Raw genomic sequence first — 15914 nt, forward strand, 5'->3', positions numbered from 1 at the left:
AGAAACGCAGATACAGAGGGACCCCGAGTAGGTCGGGCTGACTCAATTACAGGCAGATTTTCTAACTCGAGGAGGACGGGTTAAGGCCCCAACCCCCTGTGGCTCAAGGGTCAACTGTACCTCTAAAGCCCACTTGAGTGTGCACACGCCATGCGTACCACACTGGGGAAACACTGTTTTCTCTGACTTCAGAGCCCAACTCGGTCATTAACTTCCTGCATACGTTCCTTTCATCACACTCATGCTTTGCTTGTCTGTAAAATGGGAGACATTAGATTTCAAAGACCTCTCCTGTTGTAACTGACACAGACAGAGGTCTAAGAGGTCTTTGCACCCTGGGCTGGCTCCCCTCTTGCTTCAGAAGTCTGGCTTAATCTAAAACAGTGGTATAAACAAACTCATTTACAAAACAGAAATAGGGTCATAGCTGTAGAAAACAAACTCGCCACTACCAGGGAGAAAGGGTTGGCAGGGGGTAAATTGGGAAATTGGAATCGATTTATACACAGTACTATATATAAAATAGATAGCTACTGTACAGCACAGAGAACTCAACTCAATACTCTGTAATGACCTATATGGGATTTAAAAATAAAGAGTGGATATATGTATAGCTGATTCACTTTGTTATACAGCAGAAACTAACTCAATTATACTGCCATAAAAAATACATTATAAAAAAAAAACGTCTGGCTTTATCCATCCAGCAACTAGCTCCTGTGAGTCAAACTCACAAGAGGCAGACCGACTGAAACCAGAGAAGTGAATGCATTAATGGACCTTCAGTTATTTGCTGTCCTCTGGGCCAGAATTCTCCGCGCATGGAAGAACGCACGTCCTTCCCAGCGCTAGCGTTGGGTTCAGAAACTTACTAAGTTGCTGTGTTTGGGAGAGAGCAGCCCGGTGGAGCAACCAGGAAGTGTTGACTTTGGAGAAGGTCTTGAGCTGGAACTCGGCCTGCCTGTAAGAAGCTGTGTGACTTGCTTTGTTTCTCAGAGCTTCACCATCTGTGGGGTCACTGCACTCACTTCTTAGGGTTATGAAGATTAAATGATATACTACGTGGAAAAGCCTGGCACAATGTTGATTAGCTGAGAGCTAGTGAGAGAAAGTATCATTCGATTGTGAAAGACTTAGGAGCAGGGCCCGTGTCTAATTCAGGGGCTGCAGACTCAGAGGCCTGGCAGTTAATAACAGTTGGGCGTTAATATCCAGCAGGCGAATACAGCTACTAATAGTACATTAACTTTGTATGGTGGCGGTTGGTAACTAGATGATCGTTTTGCAGTATATATAAATGTCAAATTACTGTGTTGTACACGTGAAACTGATGTATTATGTGTCAAGTATACTTCAATGAAAACCATAATAATAATTAGGCCAATCGGGGCAGCTACAGGATGGTGAACGGTGGGGAGCTGATAGGGAGGTGACTTAGAGAGGGCAGGCCCTGACGAAAAGGAGTGGCCGCCACTTGCCTCCAGCAGTGGCCAGATTTTCTGACGTGGTAAAGAAAAGCCAGACTTCGGGATTTTTAGATGATAGCTCCTGATTTTAAACTGGCACCCGGGGACTTCCCTAGTCGTCCAGTGGTCAAGACGCCGCCACACCTCCAGTGCAGGGGTGTCAGCTTCAGTGACTGTCAGAGAGCTCGATCCCACAGGTCGCCACTAAGATCTGGTGCAGCTAGATGAATAAATAAACGGCCCCCAGTTAAAATTTGCAAGCCAAGCAAAACACCTGCAGGGCTCCTTGCTGGTCCCCTCTTCGCAGCCTCTGGCCTAAATCATCAGTGTTACCTACTGTCAGATCACGGTGCTTTTGTGTAGTAGACGTCACTGAAGTGTGTGGAGGTGGAACGGACAGGTGCAGAGCAACCCAGTGGAGAAGTAAACAGTGGCAATGAAGATCACTAAATTGGGGGGCTAGCCTGAACCCCAGAGGGGCTTCCCAGCTGGTGCTAGTGGTGCAGAACCGCCTGCCAATGCAGGAGGCATAGAGAGGCGGGCTCAGCCCCGGGGCCTGGAGGATCCCCTGGGGAAGGGAATGGCAACCCACTCCAGTATTCTTGCCGGGAGAAGCCCATGAACGGAGGAGCCTGGGGGGCTACAGCCTGTGGGGTCACATAGAGTCAGACACAACTGAAGCAACTTAGCACGCACAGCACCTGTTGCTCTTTACAAGAACCCCCTACATACCACCGAGTTCTGTTCTGAGAGCATGTTCTTAAGTCTATTTGTTAGTAGGTCCAAAAACTTAGCCTAGGTACCCAGCCAACACAGTCGGCTATGTAGTACTGTGTGTAATAGGTTTGTAATACTTTTCACACAAATAATACATTAAAAACAAACACAAAATAGAAAATACTTTAAATGTTTACAGTACAGGTGGCGCCAGTGGTAAAGAACCCGCCTGCCAATGCAGGAGGCATGAGAGACGTGGGTTCAATCTCTGGGTCGGGAAGATCCCCCGGAGGAGGGCATGGCAACCCACTCCAGTAGTCTTGTCTGGAAAATCCTGGCGGGCTACAGTCCATAGGGTGGCAAAGAGTTGAACACGGCTGGAAGGACTTAGCACAGCACCGCGCTTGAAAAGTGCAGTGTACAGAACAACAGCTGGCACACGGGCTGGCATCGAGTGAACAGGCAAGAAAGCTACTGACTGGAGGAGGGAGAAAAGGTGGGAGATGGTGTAGCTGAAGGGTCGTCAGCAGTAGGAGACAGAGGGCGAGCTGCAAGGTCACTCACGCCTGACATTTACGGAACACACGTTCGCAACTTGAGGTTTGTTTGTCGGGGACTTTCTGTATGTCAGCATCCACTTGATTATTATCTAGTACAAACCCTGTGAGAGCTGAGAGCTGTCTTATTCACTGTGGGGTCTCCAGCACATGGAGGAGAGGCTCCCAGATTGTGGACCACCATTGACCCCTTCATCAGCTGTTCCGGGAGCATCTTCTTGGGGCCAGGCCGAGTACAGAGCTCTTTGCCCCCCTTCTCCAGCTGAATCTCCTAAGGAGCCTGGGTTAGCCATTCTCCGCTCCCTGTTTCAGGCAAGGGGCCTGAGCCTCAAAGAGAGGAAGTCACTTGCCCAAGGTTGCACAGCCAGTGGGGGATGGGGTGGGAATTCAGACCCTGGTCTGTCTGCCCTCCAGGAGCACCCTGACTCTGCCCTTGGCCACGATGCCTCGGTGAAAATAGGATGGAGGGGAGTCCCAGCCTCACAGTTCACTGAACCTTGAATGAAGTGAAAACCCACTCCTTCCCCCACCATCAGCCTTTCTCTCTAACCTGTCACAGCTCCCAGGTGGCATCTTACCTGGGGGATGACTTCTGGAGGAGTCCTGTAGGGCAGTGCCATGCTCCAAATTCTGTATCTTGGTTTCCTTATCTGGAGAGTGGAGATAACTTAATTAGCTAACTGCTGGGACTGTCATGAGTTAATACAGTGACTGTTGAGAATATGCCTAGAACATGGTTAAATGCTCAACAAATATTAGCTCTTGGGGGACTTCCCCAGAGGTCCAGTGGCTAAGACTCTATGCTCCTACTGCAGGAGGGCCAGGTTCAATCCGAGGTCAGGGAACCCAGCGCAGCCAAATTAATTAATCTAAAAATACGAGCTATTATTTTATCAGAATGCATTTTTGGGGAAAGGAACCTCTAAGTTTTAAGGGAATTCTTGTTATATCATTCGAATGTCACTCACTGAAGCTGTTCCAGACTCACAGGTGCTTCCTGTTGCGGATCTACCACCCCCTAACCTTGGACACTGAGTGAATATTTCAGTGCAGTAAATACTTCGATGTGTGTTATCCTGTTCAAGCTAGTTGAGGCCTCAGGTTGGATGTGTGACCCACCCTGGGTCATATACTGCATGCATGCCTACTCAGTCGTGTCTGACTCTTTGCGACTGCATGGACTATAGCCCACCAGGCTCCTCTGTCCATTGAATTCTCCAGGCAAGAATATTGAAGTGGGTAGCCTGTCCCTACTCCAGGGGATCTTCCTGACCCAGAGATCAAACCCAGGTCTCCTTCATTGGCAGGCAGATTCTTTACCACTGAGCCACCAGGGAAGCCCAGTACCTGTTGCTACCATTTATGGAGCCCCTTCCCCATCAGAGTAGGTATGATTCCAAAGTCCCCTGGTCAGCAGGCAAGCAGAGGCCCGGGCACTGGGGGGCCGGACCCCTGATCCCAGCACGTGCTCCTGGGATGGTTCCCGCGGTCACGTGCTGCCTCTCCTCCCCCCTCCTCAGCTGAGAACACCACCAACACCACCCAGGACGAGCCGCATGGGTGGCCCAGCTGCAACCAGCAGGAAGAGATGCTCAACCTGGGCTTCACCATTGGCTCCTTCATGCTCAGCGCCACCACCCTGCCGCTGGGGGTCCTCATGGACCGCTTTGGCCCCCGGCCCACGCGGCTGATGGGCAGGTAAGGCGGTTGGGCTGTGGGGGAGCTGGAAGGGGCTGCGAGGGGCTGGAGGGTGGGATGGTGCTGCAGGGGGAGGGAGGCAACCGCTCCCCTTTCCCTGCTTCTCCATAGTGCCTGCTTCGCTGCGTCCTGCTCCCTCATGGCCCTGGCTTCCTGGAACACCAAAGGTGAGATGTCTGGCATCTTGTGCCCCCACAGGAGGAAATGGGTGGGATGAAGGGGGGCACAAGAGGAAAATGGGTGGGATGAAGGTGGGCACAAGAGGAAAATGGGTGGGATGAAGGTGGACGGTGCCCCAGCTCCTGCTTTTAGCCTCCCCCAGCTCCCCAGAGACCCTCATCCGTCTCTCTCCCCTTCCCAGTTCTGTCTCCGCTGATATTCCTGGCACTGTCCATGAATGGTTTCGGTGGCATCTGCCTAACCTTCTCTTCACTCACAGTGAGTATGACAGGCCCTGACTTGGCAGCAAGGTACCCAGGAGTGGAGTGGGCGGTAAGAGCAAGAGGGACGCAGATCAAAGACGTGTGTGTGTGTGTGTGTGTGTGTGTGTGTGTGTATCAGAGAAGGGTGGGTGTGAGGCTGTGTGTGTAGATGAGGCTGTCAGTGTGGATTCTGGATGTGTGTGTATGTGTGTGTGTGTTTCCCAAGCCCATACATCTGTCGAATTCCATCCTAGGCACTGGGGCCATGGCACAGACAGAATTGATAACTTCCCCTTCTGGAACTTTACGTTCAGGGGTTGGGGGAACAGACAACCCTAAAAACAAGTAAACTAATGCGGGCTGTCCTGAATGCTGGAAGGAAGTAAGAGGGGCCCGCAGCTTGAGACTACGGGTGTATGTTTGCCACATGGTGTACGTACCGTGCGGTCTGTGGCAGGTTAATGTGTTTGTCGGTTTGTTAGACTGAACCATGCAAAATTGCCGACGCTTGACGGTGCTCGACTTTCAAAGAGGGCCTTTTTGCCTGGCTCGGCCTCGTACGGGGGTGCTTGGTGTGTGTCACTCTGAGTGTGTGTGTGTGTGTGTGTGTGTGTGAATGAGTGAGCAGAAGGGATGGAGGCTTATGGGTAGCCTCCGTGGTGCTGGGAGGGGCTGCAGACTGGGCTGCCCCGGGCTGTTTATCTTAGAGGAGAGCGCCTGACCACCAGACTGGGTGTTCTGGCTGAATTTCACCGCACCCAGCAGCTGCCTTTAATTCCAGCCCAGGACATTTCACAACTCCCTGAGGAAGCGGGTCCCCTCCTCCCCGCAGGACTACGCAGCCCCTCTTCCACTCCATGCAGCTTGGCTCAGGGCCCCGAAACCCTCCTCTCCCCTGCCCTTGGGGCTTGACCTCGAACCCTGCCCGGGGGCCCAGGGGACGCCACGCCCCCGTCCCGCCGTTAGTAATCTCCAGCCAATGGTAGGGCCCGACTTCGGCCCCGCCCCCACCCCGCCCCGCTGTTAGTAATTTTCCAGCCAATGGCAGGGCCGGATCCGGCCACGCCCCCGTCCCGCCTTTAGTAATCTCCAGCCAATGGGAGGGCCGGGTTCCAACCCCGGCCTTGGAGCTGGCTCGCCCGCGCGGATCCCGGCCGGAAGTCCAGTGCAGCGTCGGCTTAGCTAGGCCGGCCCAGGCCGTGCTGGGCGGAGACGGCGCTCGGACTCTGGCGGGAGGCGGGTGGGAGGGCACGACAGGGGAGCGCCGCGGCGCGGGCCACTCGCCCGGCCCTGGCGCTTTCTCTAGCGTCCTTGGCAAGCGTGCCTTGCAGAGCCAGGCTGCCGGGGAAACCCCTGCCCGAGTAGGGTCATCCCGGCCCCGCCTCTGTTTCCCAGACGCGTGGAGGTTGATGGAGATTGTGGATGTCTCTGTGTTTATTCCCCTTCCTCTCCAGAGCTGTTTCAGATCCGTTCTGAGCCTCACGTTTTCCCCTCTGCGGAGAGGGTTTTAGCCCTGTGTGGCATCTAAGACTGTTCCAGCCGGGGGTTTCTGTGGACTGGCAGTGAGGAGTAGGGTTCGGGGTGGGGGATCCCCGACTCTGCTTTCCCCTCCTTCCAGGTGCTCGGACTCTGGCTCAGGCCAGTAAACAGAAAACCAGTCGTTCTCCTTTTTTTTTTTTTAACTATTATTTGCATTTATTTTTTGTGGCATTTATTCCCCAGGCCATAAGCTTTTGGCCTTTTTTTTCTTCAGTTTCTCCTCAGATATTTTTTTCCTTCTGTGCAGCCTCCTCTTTCGTTTTAGGAACCATCTGTTCTTTTTCAGTAAGGATCTTCTCAGTGTGGCAAGGAGAGCTCGTGTATGGGTTGATCCGACCATGAGCTCTGTAAGTCCTTTGCTACATCCTTGGGGCTTTGTTCACCTGAATGTGCTCAGTGACCAGAAAATCTACACCTAAGCCCTGCAGTTCAGCATTACTCTCTGCATTTTTGAGCACGTGCAGTAAAAATTCAGCACTCTTGTGGGGCCACCGACCCCGAGTCCAGCCCCACCGTTTGGCCCATGGACATCTACCAACTCCACCACTGTAACGACAGAATGGCACACATTGCTTCTTTAAAGTGACATCCTTCAGATACTTGAGGGCTTTTCAGATGTGCATACCCTTAATGGCCTGGGCAGTTTCATGAGTGTTCTTAAAGTGAATTGCGGATCTGAACTTCCTGATTTGCATGATTTTGTGGGGTTTTCTGGGTCAAGAGAATAGCGCACCATTTTTAGAGGTTACCTCAGGCTGCTTACTGGAAAAAGCACGACCAGTTCTCTACCGGTGGGAATTCTGGGCTTGCTTGGTGTGTCAGAGCTTCCTCTTCTGGACACAGGCCTGGCCCTGGCCCTGGCCCTATCCCCTCCCTTACTCCCATCATCCACTCCCAAGCCCTCCTGTTACCTGTCCTGGCTCAGTTGAAACCATGGACTGTGGCCTTTGGGGCTACTGAGAAGGTTAAAAGGCACCATCCTGGTAGTCACAACCTTGGGGTCTGGGATAGAGCTTGTATGGCCAGAACTGGGGAGAAAGTCACTAATGAGCTCTGTGAACTTAAGTACATTTCTTTCCCTTTCTGAGTCCCAGTGCTCAGCTATCAAAGGAGTTGCTCTAGATTGGTATTTCTTAAATACCTAACCATGGCTTATTAAGAGGCAAGTCATGATTAAGGGACTCCATAAGTACCCAACTTAGGAAACCCTGGGGTTAAACAGAATTTCTCCTTGCAGGCACTTCCGTGTGTGTGTGTGTGTCTGTGTGTGTGTGTGTGTCTGTGTGTGTGTGTGTGTGTGTGTGTGTCTGTGTGTGTGTAGGGTGGCAGGGGAGGGCTTCCCAGGTGGCTCAGTGGTAAAGAACCTGCCTGCCAATGCAGGAGACACAGGCGACACGGGTTTGGTCCCTGAGTCGGGAAGATTCCCTGGAGGAGGGCATGGTAACTCGCTTCAGTATCCTTGCTTGGAGAGTCCCAAGAACAGAGGAGCCTGGTGGGCTGCAGTCCATAGGATCGCAAACAGTCAGACGCGACTGAGTGACTTAGCACACGTGCTGTGTGTGGGAGAGGGTTATAGCAGTTTCCCTCATTGATTTTGCCTTAGAACTTTTCTGTTGTGACTCGGGCACATGTTCCTGGAGCTTGCTTTGAGGACTGCTGGGATTAGAGGCTTCCAAGCTTTTCCAAGCAGGGGAAGGGGAGCCCTGGGCGGGTATCAGGGTCTCCCCAGCTCACGGGCACTCATCTCCTCTCTCAGCTGCCCAACATGTTTGGGAGCCTGCGCTCCACGTTCATGGCCCTCATGATCGGCTCCTACGCCTCTTCTGCCATCACGTACCCAGGAATCAAGGTATGAGGCTGCTCAGGGAGTGGGTGGTGGTCCGTGAGGTTGCTTGGTCTTCTTTCTGCCTTGAGACAAGAACTAGGTGCTTGGTGGCTGGTATGTCTGGTGACCCATCTCCGGCCAGGCGGAGGTCAGCTCCCGCCTCCACAGGGACAAGCCCCGGGGCGTTGTAGAAAGAGCCCCGTGCTGCTGCAGACCAGCGGGTCTCTGTTATCCTTTCCTTTCCCGTCATCTGAGTCCAGGCCTTCATGCTGCCTCCCAGGCCAGTGCTTTCTCAGCCAGTCTCCCTGCCTCCAGTGTTTTCCCTCTCTGAGCAATCATCTGCATGATTTCCAGAATGATTTTAGATGGAGAACTAGCTCACCCACCTGCTCTCTCACCTGCGGAATCAAAAACAACCCCTTTACATGCCTTCCAGGCCCTGGGCTCTTGGACATCACCCCACTTTTCACGTCACATCTCCTTTCCCTGTCCTGGAGAGGCTGGGCGATTTGGGTCCTGAGGTCGCCAAGCTAGTCCAAGCGAGGCCAGCTGCAAGACAGGTCTACCTAGAGCCAAAAGGCCTGAGTTCTCACTCTGGGCAAACCTGGAGCCTCCTTCCTGCCTCTGATGTCAAATGACCTTCTCAGCTGGGCCAAAGCATGCTCTTTAGAGTCTGCTCCGGGGAGTTAATTTATTATAGTAAGTCCCCTGCAAAGGAGTGAGTTCCATTCCAAGAGCCTGTGTGTAAGTCCTATTTGTTTGCAAGGCCAAAAAAGTTAGCCTCCATACCCAACTAATACAATCGGCTGTATGTGAAATAGGACTGACACTATTTGTATATAACGTAACAGGTGTGTAATAGGTCTATGATACTTCTCACATAAATAACACATTAAAAAACAAGCAAACACAAAAAAGAAAGAACACCATTTTTAATCTTATAGTGGAGTAGCTGGAAAAGCACCATAGGACAGGGCAGTAGCTGGCATCGCGTGAACAGGCAAGATGCCATGGTTGGATGGCATCACCGACTTGATGGACTTGAGTTTGAGTAAACTCTGGGAGTTGGTGATGGACAGGGAGGCCTGGTGTGCTGCAATCCATGGGGTCGCAAAGAGTCTGACACCACTGAGCACCTTCACTTTTTGCTCAGCCTCCGTCCCAGTGGTGGTGCAGTCTGCACTGATGGGGTGGCTGACAGTTGTTCAGGCAGGACCAGGCCTGGAAGGGGGGAGGTCTCCTTTCCCTCCACTAAGGCAGAGCGATTTGAGGAGCCAGACCCTTGGGGTGTGGCCCTTTGAAGCTCTGTCCTGCTCCCGGGGAGAAAAGAGCCCTGAAGCTGGAGCCCAGGAGGAGCAGTTTTCCCTGGCAGAGCCAGAGCTCAGAGCAGGGACCTGGGACCAGGGCAGACAGCGGTCCTCCTGGGCAGAGGGTGGCAGGCAGGACAGCTCCGCCTGCCCAGCTGCCTCACCCGCGGGGCTGACCCATGGACACAGAATTGGTCAGGACAGAGCCTGCTGGCCCTGAGGCTGCACAGCATCCTGCTCCCCCACCTCCCGGGTCGCCACACCTGTGAGAGCTGAGCTAAGACTTCTCCGGTGGAGGTTTTGTCTTTCCCCCAGGGAGGGCGGCAGGAAGGGGCAGGACAAACACGACTGGGAGCTTCCACTCTCCTCTCTTGTCGATGAAAATGAAACGTGTGTGAAAACGAGCACGTGTGTGGAGTCAAAGGCAACACTGGTGTATCTTCTTAAGATAAAAATTGAGATTCCAAAGACGTGTTGAGCTTGTGGCCAGCCTCTTCGGCATCTGCTGGGAACCACGTCACTCTTGGGAGGGATGGGGATGAAAAAGGGAGAGGGCAGTGGGGCTTCTAGATCCGGTCTTAGCGTCTGCCCTTGGTGTTTTCATCTGAGAATTGGGCACATGGGGTGGGCTCGAAAAGACCTTCCCGGAGGCCTCTGGGGCCCGGGTTACGGCTCTGGCTGGAGGGGGTGGGCCTGGGGCCCGGCAGCTTCTGCCACGGGCCTCCCTGCTCCCCCCACAGCTGATCTACAATGCCGGTGTGTCCTTCATGGCCATTATGTTCGCCTGGTCGGGCCTGGCCTGCCTCATCTTTCTGAACTGTGCCTTCAACTGGCCCAGGGAAGCCTTTCCCTCCCCCGAGGAAGTCAACTACAAGTGAGCAACCGTGGGGGTAGGGGGAGGGGGAGATGGGAGGGGACCCCACCTGCAGACCTGGAAGCCGGGTGTGGTGACGTGATGCTAGAAGCAGCTCGGGAGTCAGGGAAACCCAGCTCTGCGGACTACCTGAGCTTTCCGAGCTCTGCTTTCTCACCTGAACCTCGGGCCCGATCTGACCCCCCTGCAGGTGTTCTGCATGGCTGGGGCATGACGCTGGGGAGTGCTATCCTTCTGTCCAGGCTGGAGGATGGGGTCAGAGTGGCAGGGACGCTTGCCACAGTGCCACATGCCATGGGGACCCAGAAAAGGGGTCTGCAAAGGAATGATGTCCCACCCCTTGTGGGGCAACCCAAGGTCAACTTATACACACACACACACCCCGCCCCATCTGTTCACACACACACACACACCTCGCCCTGTCAGTTCACACACACACACACCGCCCCTGTCAGTTCCCCAGGGTACTGGGGTGATGCTCCGCAACCAAGCATCTCGGGCGCCAGTCAAATAGCTGACACTGATCGAGCGCCCTCTGTGTGCCAGGCCCTGCGCCCAGTGGCCATTCTCAGACTCAGGACGTGGGTTCTGATATTAACTCCATTCCTAACAGGCGCAGGGGCACACAGTCACTTTCCTGGAGTCACACCATTCGAGCGGGGCGGGGGTGGGGGCCGCACGGTGACTCTAAGGTTGGGATCAGGACTCCAGAACCTGGGACTCCCCTGGATTCCATGCCTTCATTTCCAAGGGCCTGAGTTCAATCCTTGGTCATAGAATCAAGATCCCACAAGCTGCATGGTGCAGCCAAAAGGAAGAAAGAACTTCAGAGTCTGAGTTCCTCTTTTTAAAAAATGTGTTTATTGAAGTATAGTTGGTTTACAATGGTGTGTTGGTTTCAGGTGTACAGCAGGGTAATTCAGATACACATCTACTCTTTTTCTGATTCTCTTCCCTGCTAGGTTGTTATAAAATATTGGATCTGTTTTCCTGTACTAGGCAGTGGGTCTCTGCTGGTTCTCTGTTTTATGTTGAGGTAGAGCAGTGTGTATATGTGAATCCCAGACTCCTAATCTATCCTTCCCTCTGCCCAGTCCCTCGCCAGAATCTGGGTCCTTAGGGCGGCCTCCAAGGCAACAGCCTAAGTGGAAAGCGGCTTCATCCACCCTTCACTTAGCGGGTGCTGAGCCGCGCAGACAGAAGCCCCGCGCTGCAGAGCACGTCAGTGCTGGGTGCAGGGGACTTGGCACCCCCAGGACAGCACCCGCCAGAGGCAGGATGCGGAGGTAGGGCTCCGTGGGGCTGCTTCCCACGAGCTGCTGCCCGGCTCCCGGCAGGGAGAAGACCAAGCTCAGAGAGCTGGCCCTGGACCACAGGGTGACCGGGGACCGCTTCTACTCCTACGTCAGCACGGTGGGCCAGCGGCTGAGCCAGAAGGCCCCCAGCCTGGAGGAGGGGGTCCTCTTTATCTCATCCCAGGACGTGCGCGGCGGCGCAGAGAGCTCTGCTGAGAGTGAGTCGCCGGTCCCGGGCCGGCCTCGGCGGGTGGAGAGGCCAGGGCCTCACGGGGAGTGAGCACCCTTGCCTGGGTGCTCATTTTCCCTCCTGAGTTCTCACAACACCCGTTCCCCTCCCCCCCGCGTCCCCCTCCCCGCCTCCCTCGTCGGACAGGTGGGCCCGCCTCCCGTTTCTAGAACGGGGGCAAAGTCGAAGCTCAGAGAACTCCAGGATGCTCGGGTTCATGGGTCCTCGGCCGGGCCGCTTCCGGAATGGGGCAGGTCCCTTCCAGGCCTGTGGGAGAGCGGGTTTCTTTGCGCTGGGCTCCCTGCAACCTCCAAGCCTCTTGGGTCAGACGCCCCCGGGGGAGCCAGCCACCAGGTTGGGTCCGCGCGCCCCGGTTGGTTGGCGCCCCTGCTGGCCGCGTCGGGGAGCTGCGCCTGCCTCCCGCCCGGCCGCTTGGCGGGGCGTCAGCCAGAGGTGCGGGGAAGCGGATGGGGAAGCGGATGGGAGTCCCGAGATGGGGATTTGAGTCCAGCTCCTCGGTTCCAGGCCACGTGACTTGGGTGGGTCGCTTAACTCCACTTCCCCCGTCCCTTAAGCTAGCACGAAGAACACCCTGATGCTGGGAATGATTGAAGGCGGGAGGAGAAGGGAACGGCAGAGCATGAGATGGTTGGATGGCATCACCGACTCAATGGACATGAGTTTGAGCAAACTACGGGAGTTGGTGATGGACAGGGAGGCCTGGCGAGCTGCAGTCCATGGGGTCGCAAAGAGTCGGACAGGACTGAGCGACTGAACTGAACTGAGAACACCCACCTCACAGGGAAGTTAGTTGGGAGGATTGAACGAAGGGAGGAACATGAGCTCTCTGTAAACTGAGGCATGCTGTGAGGTTCTGAGGTGGTCCCCACTGATGGGTCCCCCAGGCAGAGCTGTTACGGGCTTGAGCTGAGTCCGTCTGACCTGCAGCTCCCAGCCCTGGGACCTTGGGCAGGTCAATGGCTGTTCTGAGCTGCAGTTCCCCATCTGTCTGATGTGCGGCACACTGGGCTGTAGTACAGAAGCCGCCTGTAGTGCAGGAGACCTGAGTTCGATCCCTGGGTCTAGGTGATCCCCTGGAAAAGGGATAGGCTACCCACTCCAATATTCTTGGGCTTCCCTGGTGGCTCAGACAATAAAGAATCCACCTGCAATGCGGGAGACCTGGGTTCACTCCCTGGGTTGGAAAGATCCCCTGGAGGAGGGCAAGGCAACCCACTCCAGTATTCTTGCCTGGAGAATCCCACGGACAGGAGCCTGGTGGGACATAGTCTGTGGGGTTGCAAAGAGTTGGACACTACTGAGCGACTAAGCACAGCACAGTTTCATAACATGGGATGATGCATGTCAGGTGTGCAGCACACAGCAAATGCCTAGTAAATAGTAGCCAGAGTTATTACCAGGCGGAGAAGGCAATGGCACCCCCACTCCAGTACTCTTGCCTGGAAAATCCCATGGATAGAGGAGCCTGGTAGGCTGTGGTCCATGCGGTCGCAAAGAGTCGGACACGACTGCGCGACTTCACTTTCACTTTTCACTTTCATGCATTGGAGAAGGAAATGGCAACCCACTCCAGTATTCTTGCCTGGATAATCCCGGGGACGGGGGAGTCTCGTGGGCTGCCGTCTATGGGGTCGCACAGAGTCCGACATGACTGAAGCGACCTAGCAGCAGCAACAGCAAGCCTAGGATACACACCTGGAGATCACCTGAGAATGTTCTGGTGAGGGAATTCCCTAGTAGTCCAGTGGTTAGATCTTGGGCTCGAACCCTGGTCAGAGAGCTGAGATCCCACAAGCCACGCAGCGTGGCCAGAAAAAAAAAAGTCTCCTAGTGAGATAGTTACAGAGCTGGGCGACTCGGAGGCCGGAGAGGCTGAAGCAGCCCCTCTCCGAGGTCACTGCAGCAGTGCCCACCAGAACGGCACCCCCTGGGATGCCGCACACTGGAGCCCTGGGGCTCAGGGGCGCCCCCCGCTATCCCCCCAGAGTCTGTGCCCCTGCGCAGGAGCCTCTGCTCCCCCATTTTCCTGTGGAGCCTCCTCACCATGGGCATGACCCAGCTGCGCATCATCTTCTACATGGCCGCCATGAACAAGATGCTGGAGTACGTGGTGACGGGCGGCCAGGAGCATGGTGAGGTGCTGCTGAGCCCCCGGGGGCTGGAGGTGTGGGGGGCACGCTGGCCGAGCTCCCCTCACCCTAGCTTCCGCCCCCCAACAGAGACGGATGACCTGAAGCAGAGGGCCACAGAGACAGGTAGGAGGACAAAAGCTTGGGCCTGGACCCTTACCCTCCCTGTCGTTGGGTGACCCATCCTTGGGTCGTCCAGCCTGGCCGTGTGGGGGATCTGAGAATCTGGGGGTCAGAGGGGGAGATCTTGGCGTTCCCCTGCCTCTGCTGGAGGTGGGTGACAGTACCCACTGGGCTGCCTGGCCGTGTGGGGGATCTGAGAATCTGGGGGTCAGAGGGGGAGATCTTGGCGTCTGCCCTCTGTGAGGCTACGCTGCCGGGTCCCCGCCCGCCAGCCCCTGACCCCGCTCCCCTCCCGCCCGCCCAGTGGAGTTCTACTCCTCTGTCTTTGGGGCCTTGCAGCTGTTGTGCCTTCTCACCTGCCCTCTCATCGGCTACGTCATGGACTGGCGGATCAAGGACTGCGTGGACACCCCCACTCCCAGGTGACCTGCCCCGGGGTGGGGACGGCTCTGTGCTTTCACACCCAGTGTCTTATTCCATTCTCCCAAGGACCTGGGAGAGGAGGGGCCCATGCATTTTACAGATGAGGAAACTGAGACCAGGAGGGGACGTGGCTGCCTTGAAAATGAGCACAGCTGGCAGTAAACGCTGCCTGTGCCCCAGGCACCTGCACTGTCCTATTTAACCTTGCGCCGGCTCCCTGAGCTAGGTACACACATTATTATGCTCGCTTCACAGGGCAGCCGAGACGCAGAAAGGTTCAGGAACTTACCCAAGATCATGCAGCTTTTAGTAGGAGGTTCCAGAGCCTTTGTCATGATGAGCACACTCTGGAGCCTTCTTAAGGTTAGGAAGAGATCGATCCAGTGTATTAGATATCTACTACTGTGTAACAAAGTACTCTCAAACTTTGCATCTTTAAACAATATTTATTATCTCATCCTTTCTGAGAGACAAGAATCTGGGAATGACTTAGCTGGGTGGTTTTGGCTCAGAGTCTTTTTGAGTCTGTTCAGACTGGTGTAACAAAATAGCAGACAAAGTAGCTTGGGGTCGGTGGAAATTTATTTCTTATAGTTCTGGAGGCTGGAAGTGCAAGAGCGGGGTGCCAGCATGGGTGGGTGAGGGCCTTCTTCAAGGCGGCATATTTCTCATTATCATCCCATAGAACTTGTGGCTCAGACGGTAAAGAGTCCACCTGCAAAGCCGGAGACCTGGGTTCGATCCCTGGTGGGAAAGATCCCCTGGAGGAGGGCATGGCAACCCACTCCAGTATTCTTGCCTGGAGAATCCCATGGGCAGAGGAGCCTGGCGGGGTACAGTCCAAGGGGTCCCAGAGAGTCAGACAGGACTGAGCACGCACGCACGCACACCAGATGGTGCTGGAGGAGCCATGCTTTGAGAAGCACATGGCTAGAAGAGAGACTTTCTTCCTTTCCTGGTGCCCTGAAATGGGAGGGCGGGCCGCTGAGGAAGTTGGGGCCAGTGACGGCCTGTCCTGCGCAGGGACGGGGCGGCCACCAAGTCCGTCAGACCACCTTACCGCGAGATCCAGAAGCTCACCAACGCCATCAACGCCTTCACCCTGACCAACCTGCTGCTCGTGGGTTTCGGCATCACCTGCCTCATCAACAACCTACACCTCCAGGTACCAACTTCCATGCGCCCCACGCTCCCTGCCTCATGGTGGTCTCCCCGGCATGCCTCATGGTGGTCTCCCCGGCACCAGCCTCCGGCGGCGGGGTCCCCATCCTATGGGTCTACTTGCCCTG

At 55.1% G+C, this 15914-nt stretch overlaps 1 protein-coding gene across 7 annotated transcripts in view; it reads left to right on the forward strand.

The window, feature by feature from the left end:
- Window positions 1-15914, forward strand: part of SLC43A1 (solute carrier family 43 member 1) — a 30374-nt gene that overhangs the window by 9119 nt on the left and 5341 nt on the right. For 4 of the 7 annotated variants that reach the window (XM_070383316.1, XM_070383312.1, XM_070383311.1 and 1 more), the window contains 10 exons: window positions 4261-4438; window positions 4550-4605; window positions 4800-4876; window positions 8156-8248; window positions 10272-10405; window positions 11743-11918; window positions 13936-14082; window positions 14170-14205; window positions 14542-14624; window positions 15649-15790. In XM_070383316.1, coding sequence (XP_070239417.1) covers window positions 4261-4438; window positions 4550-4605; window positions 4800-4876; window positions 8156-8248; window positions 10272-10405; window positions 11743-11918; window positions 13936-14082; window positions 14170-14205; window positions 14542-14624; window positions 15649-15790 — 1122 coding nt within the window. Of the gene's footprint in view, window positions 1-4260; window positions 4439-4549; window positions 4606-4799; window positions 4877-8155; window positions 8249-10271; window positions 10406-11742; window positions 11919-13935; window positions 14083-14169; window positions 14206-14506; window positions 14625-15310; window positions 15791-15914 lie in introns of those variants that run through there. The other 3 variants (XM_070383315.1, XM_070383314.1, XM_070383317.1) reach the window with 2 other exon arrangements.

This window comes from Bos mutus, chromosome 15, assembly GCF_027580195.1.
Source record: "Bos mutus isolate GX-2022 chromosome 15, NWIPB_WYAK_1.1, whole genome shotgun sequence".
In the NCBI taxonomy this organism is placed as follows: domain Eukaryota; kingdom Metazoa; phylum Chordata; class Mammalia; order Artiodactyla; family Bovidae; genus Bos; species Bos mutus.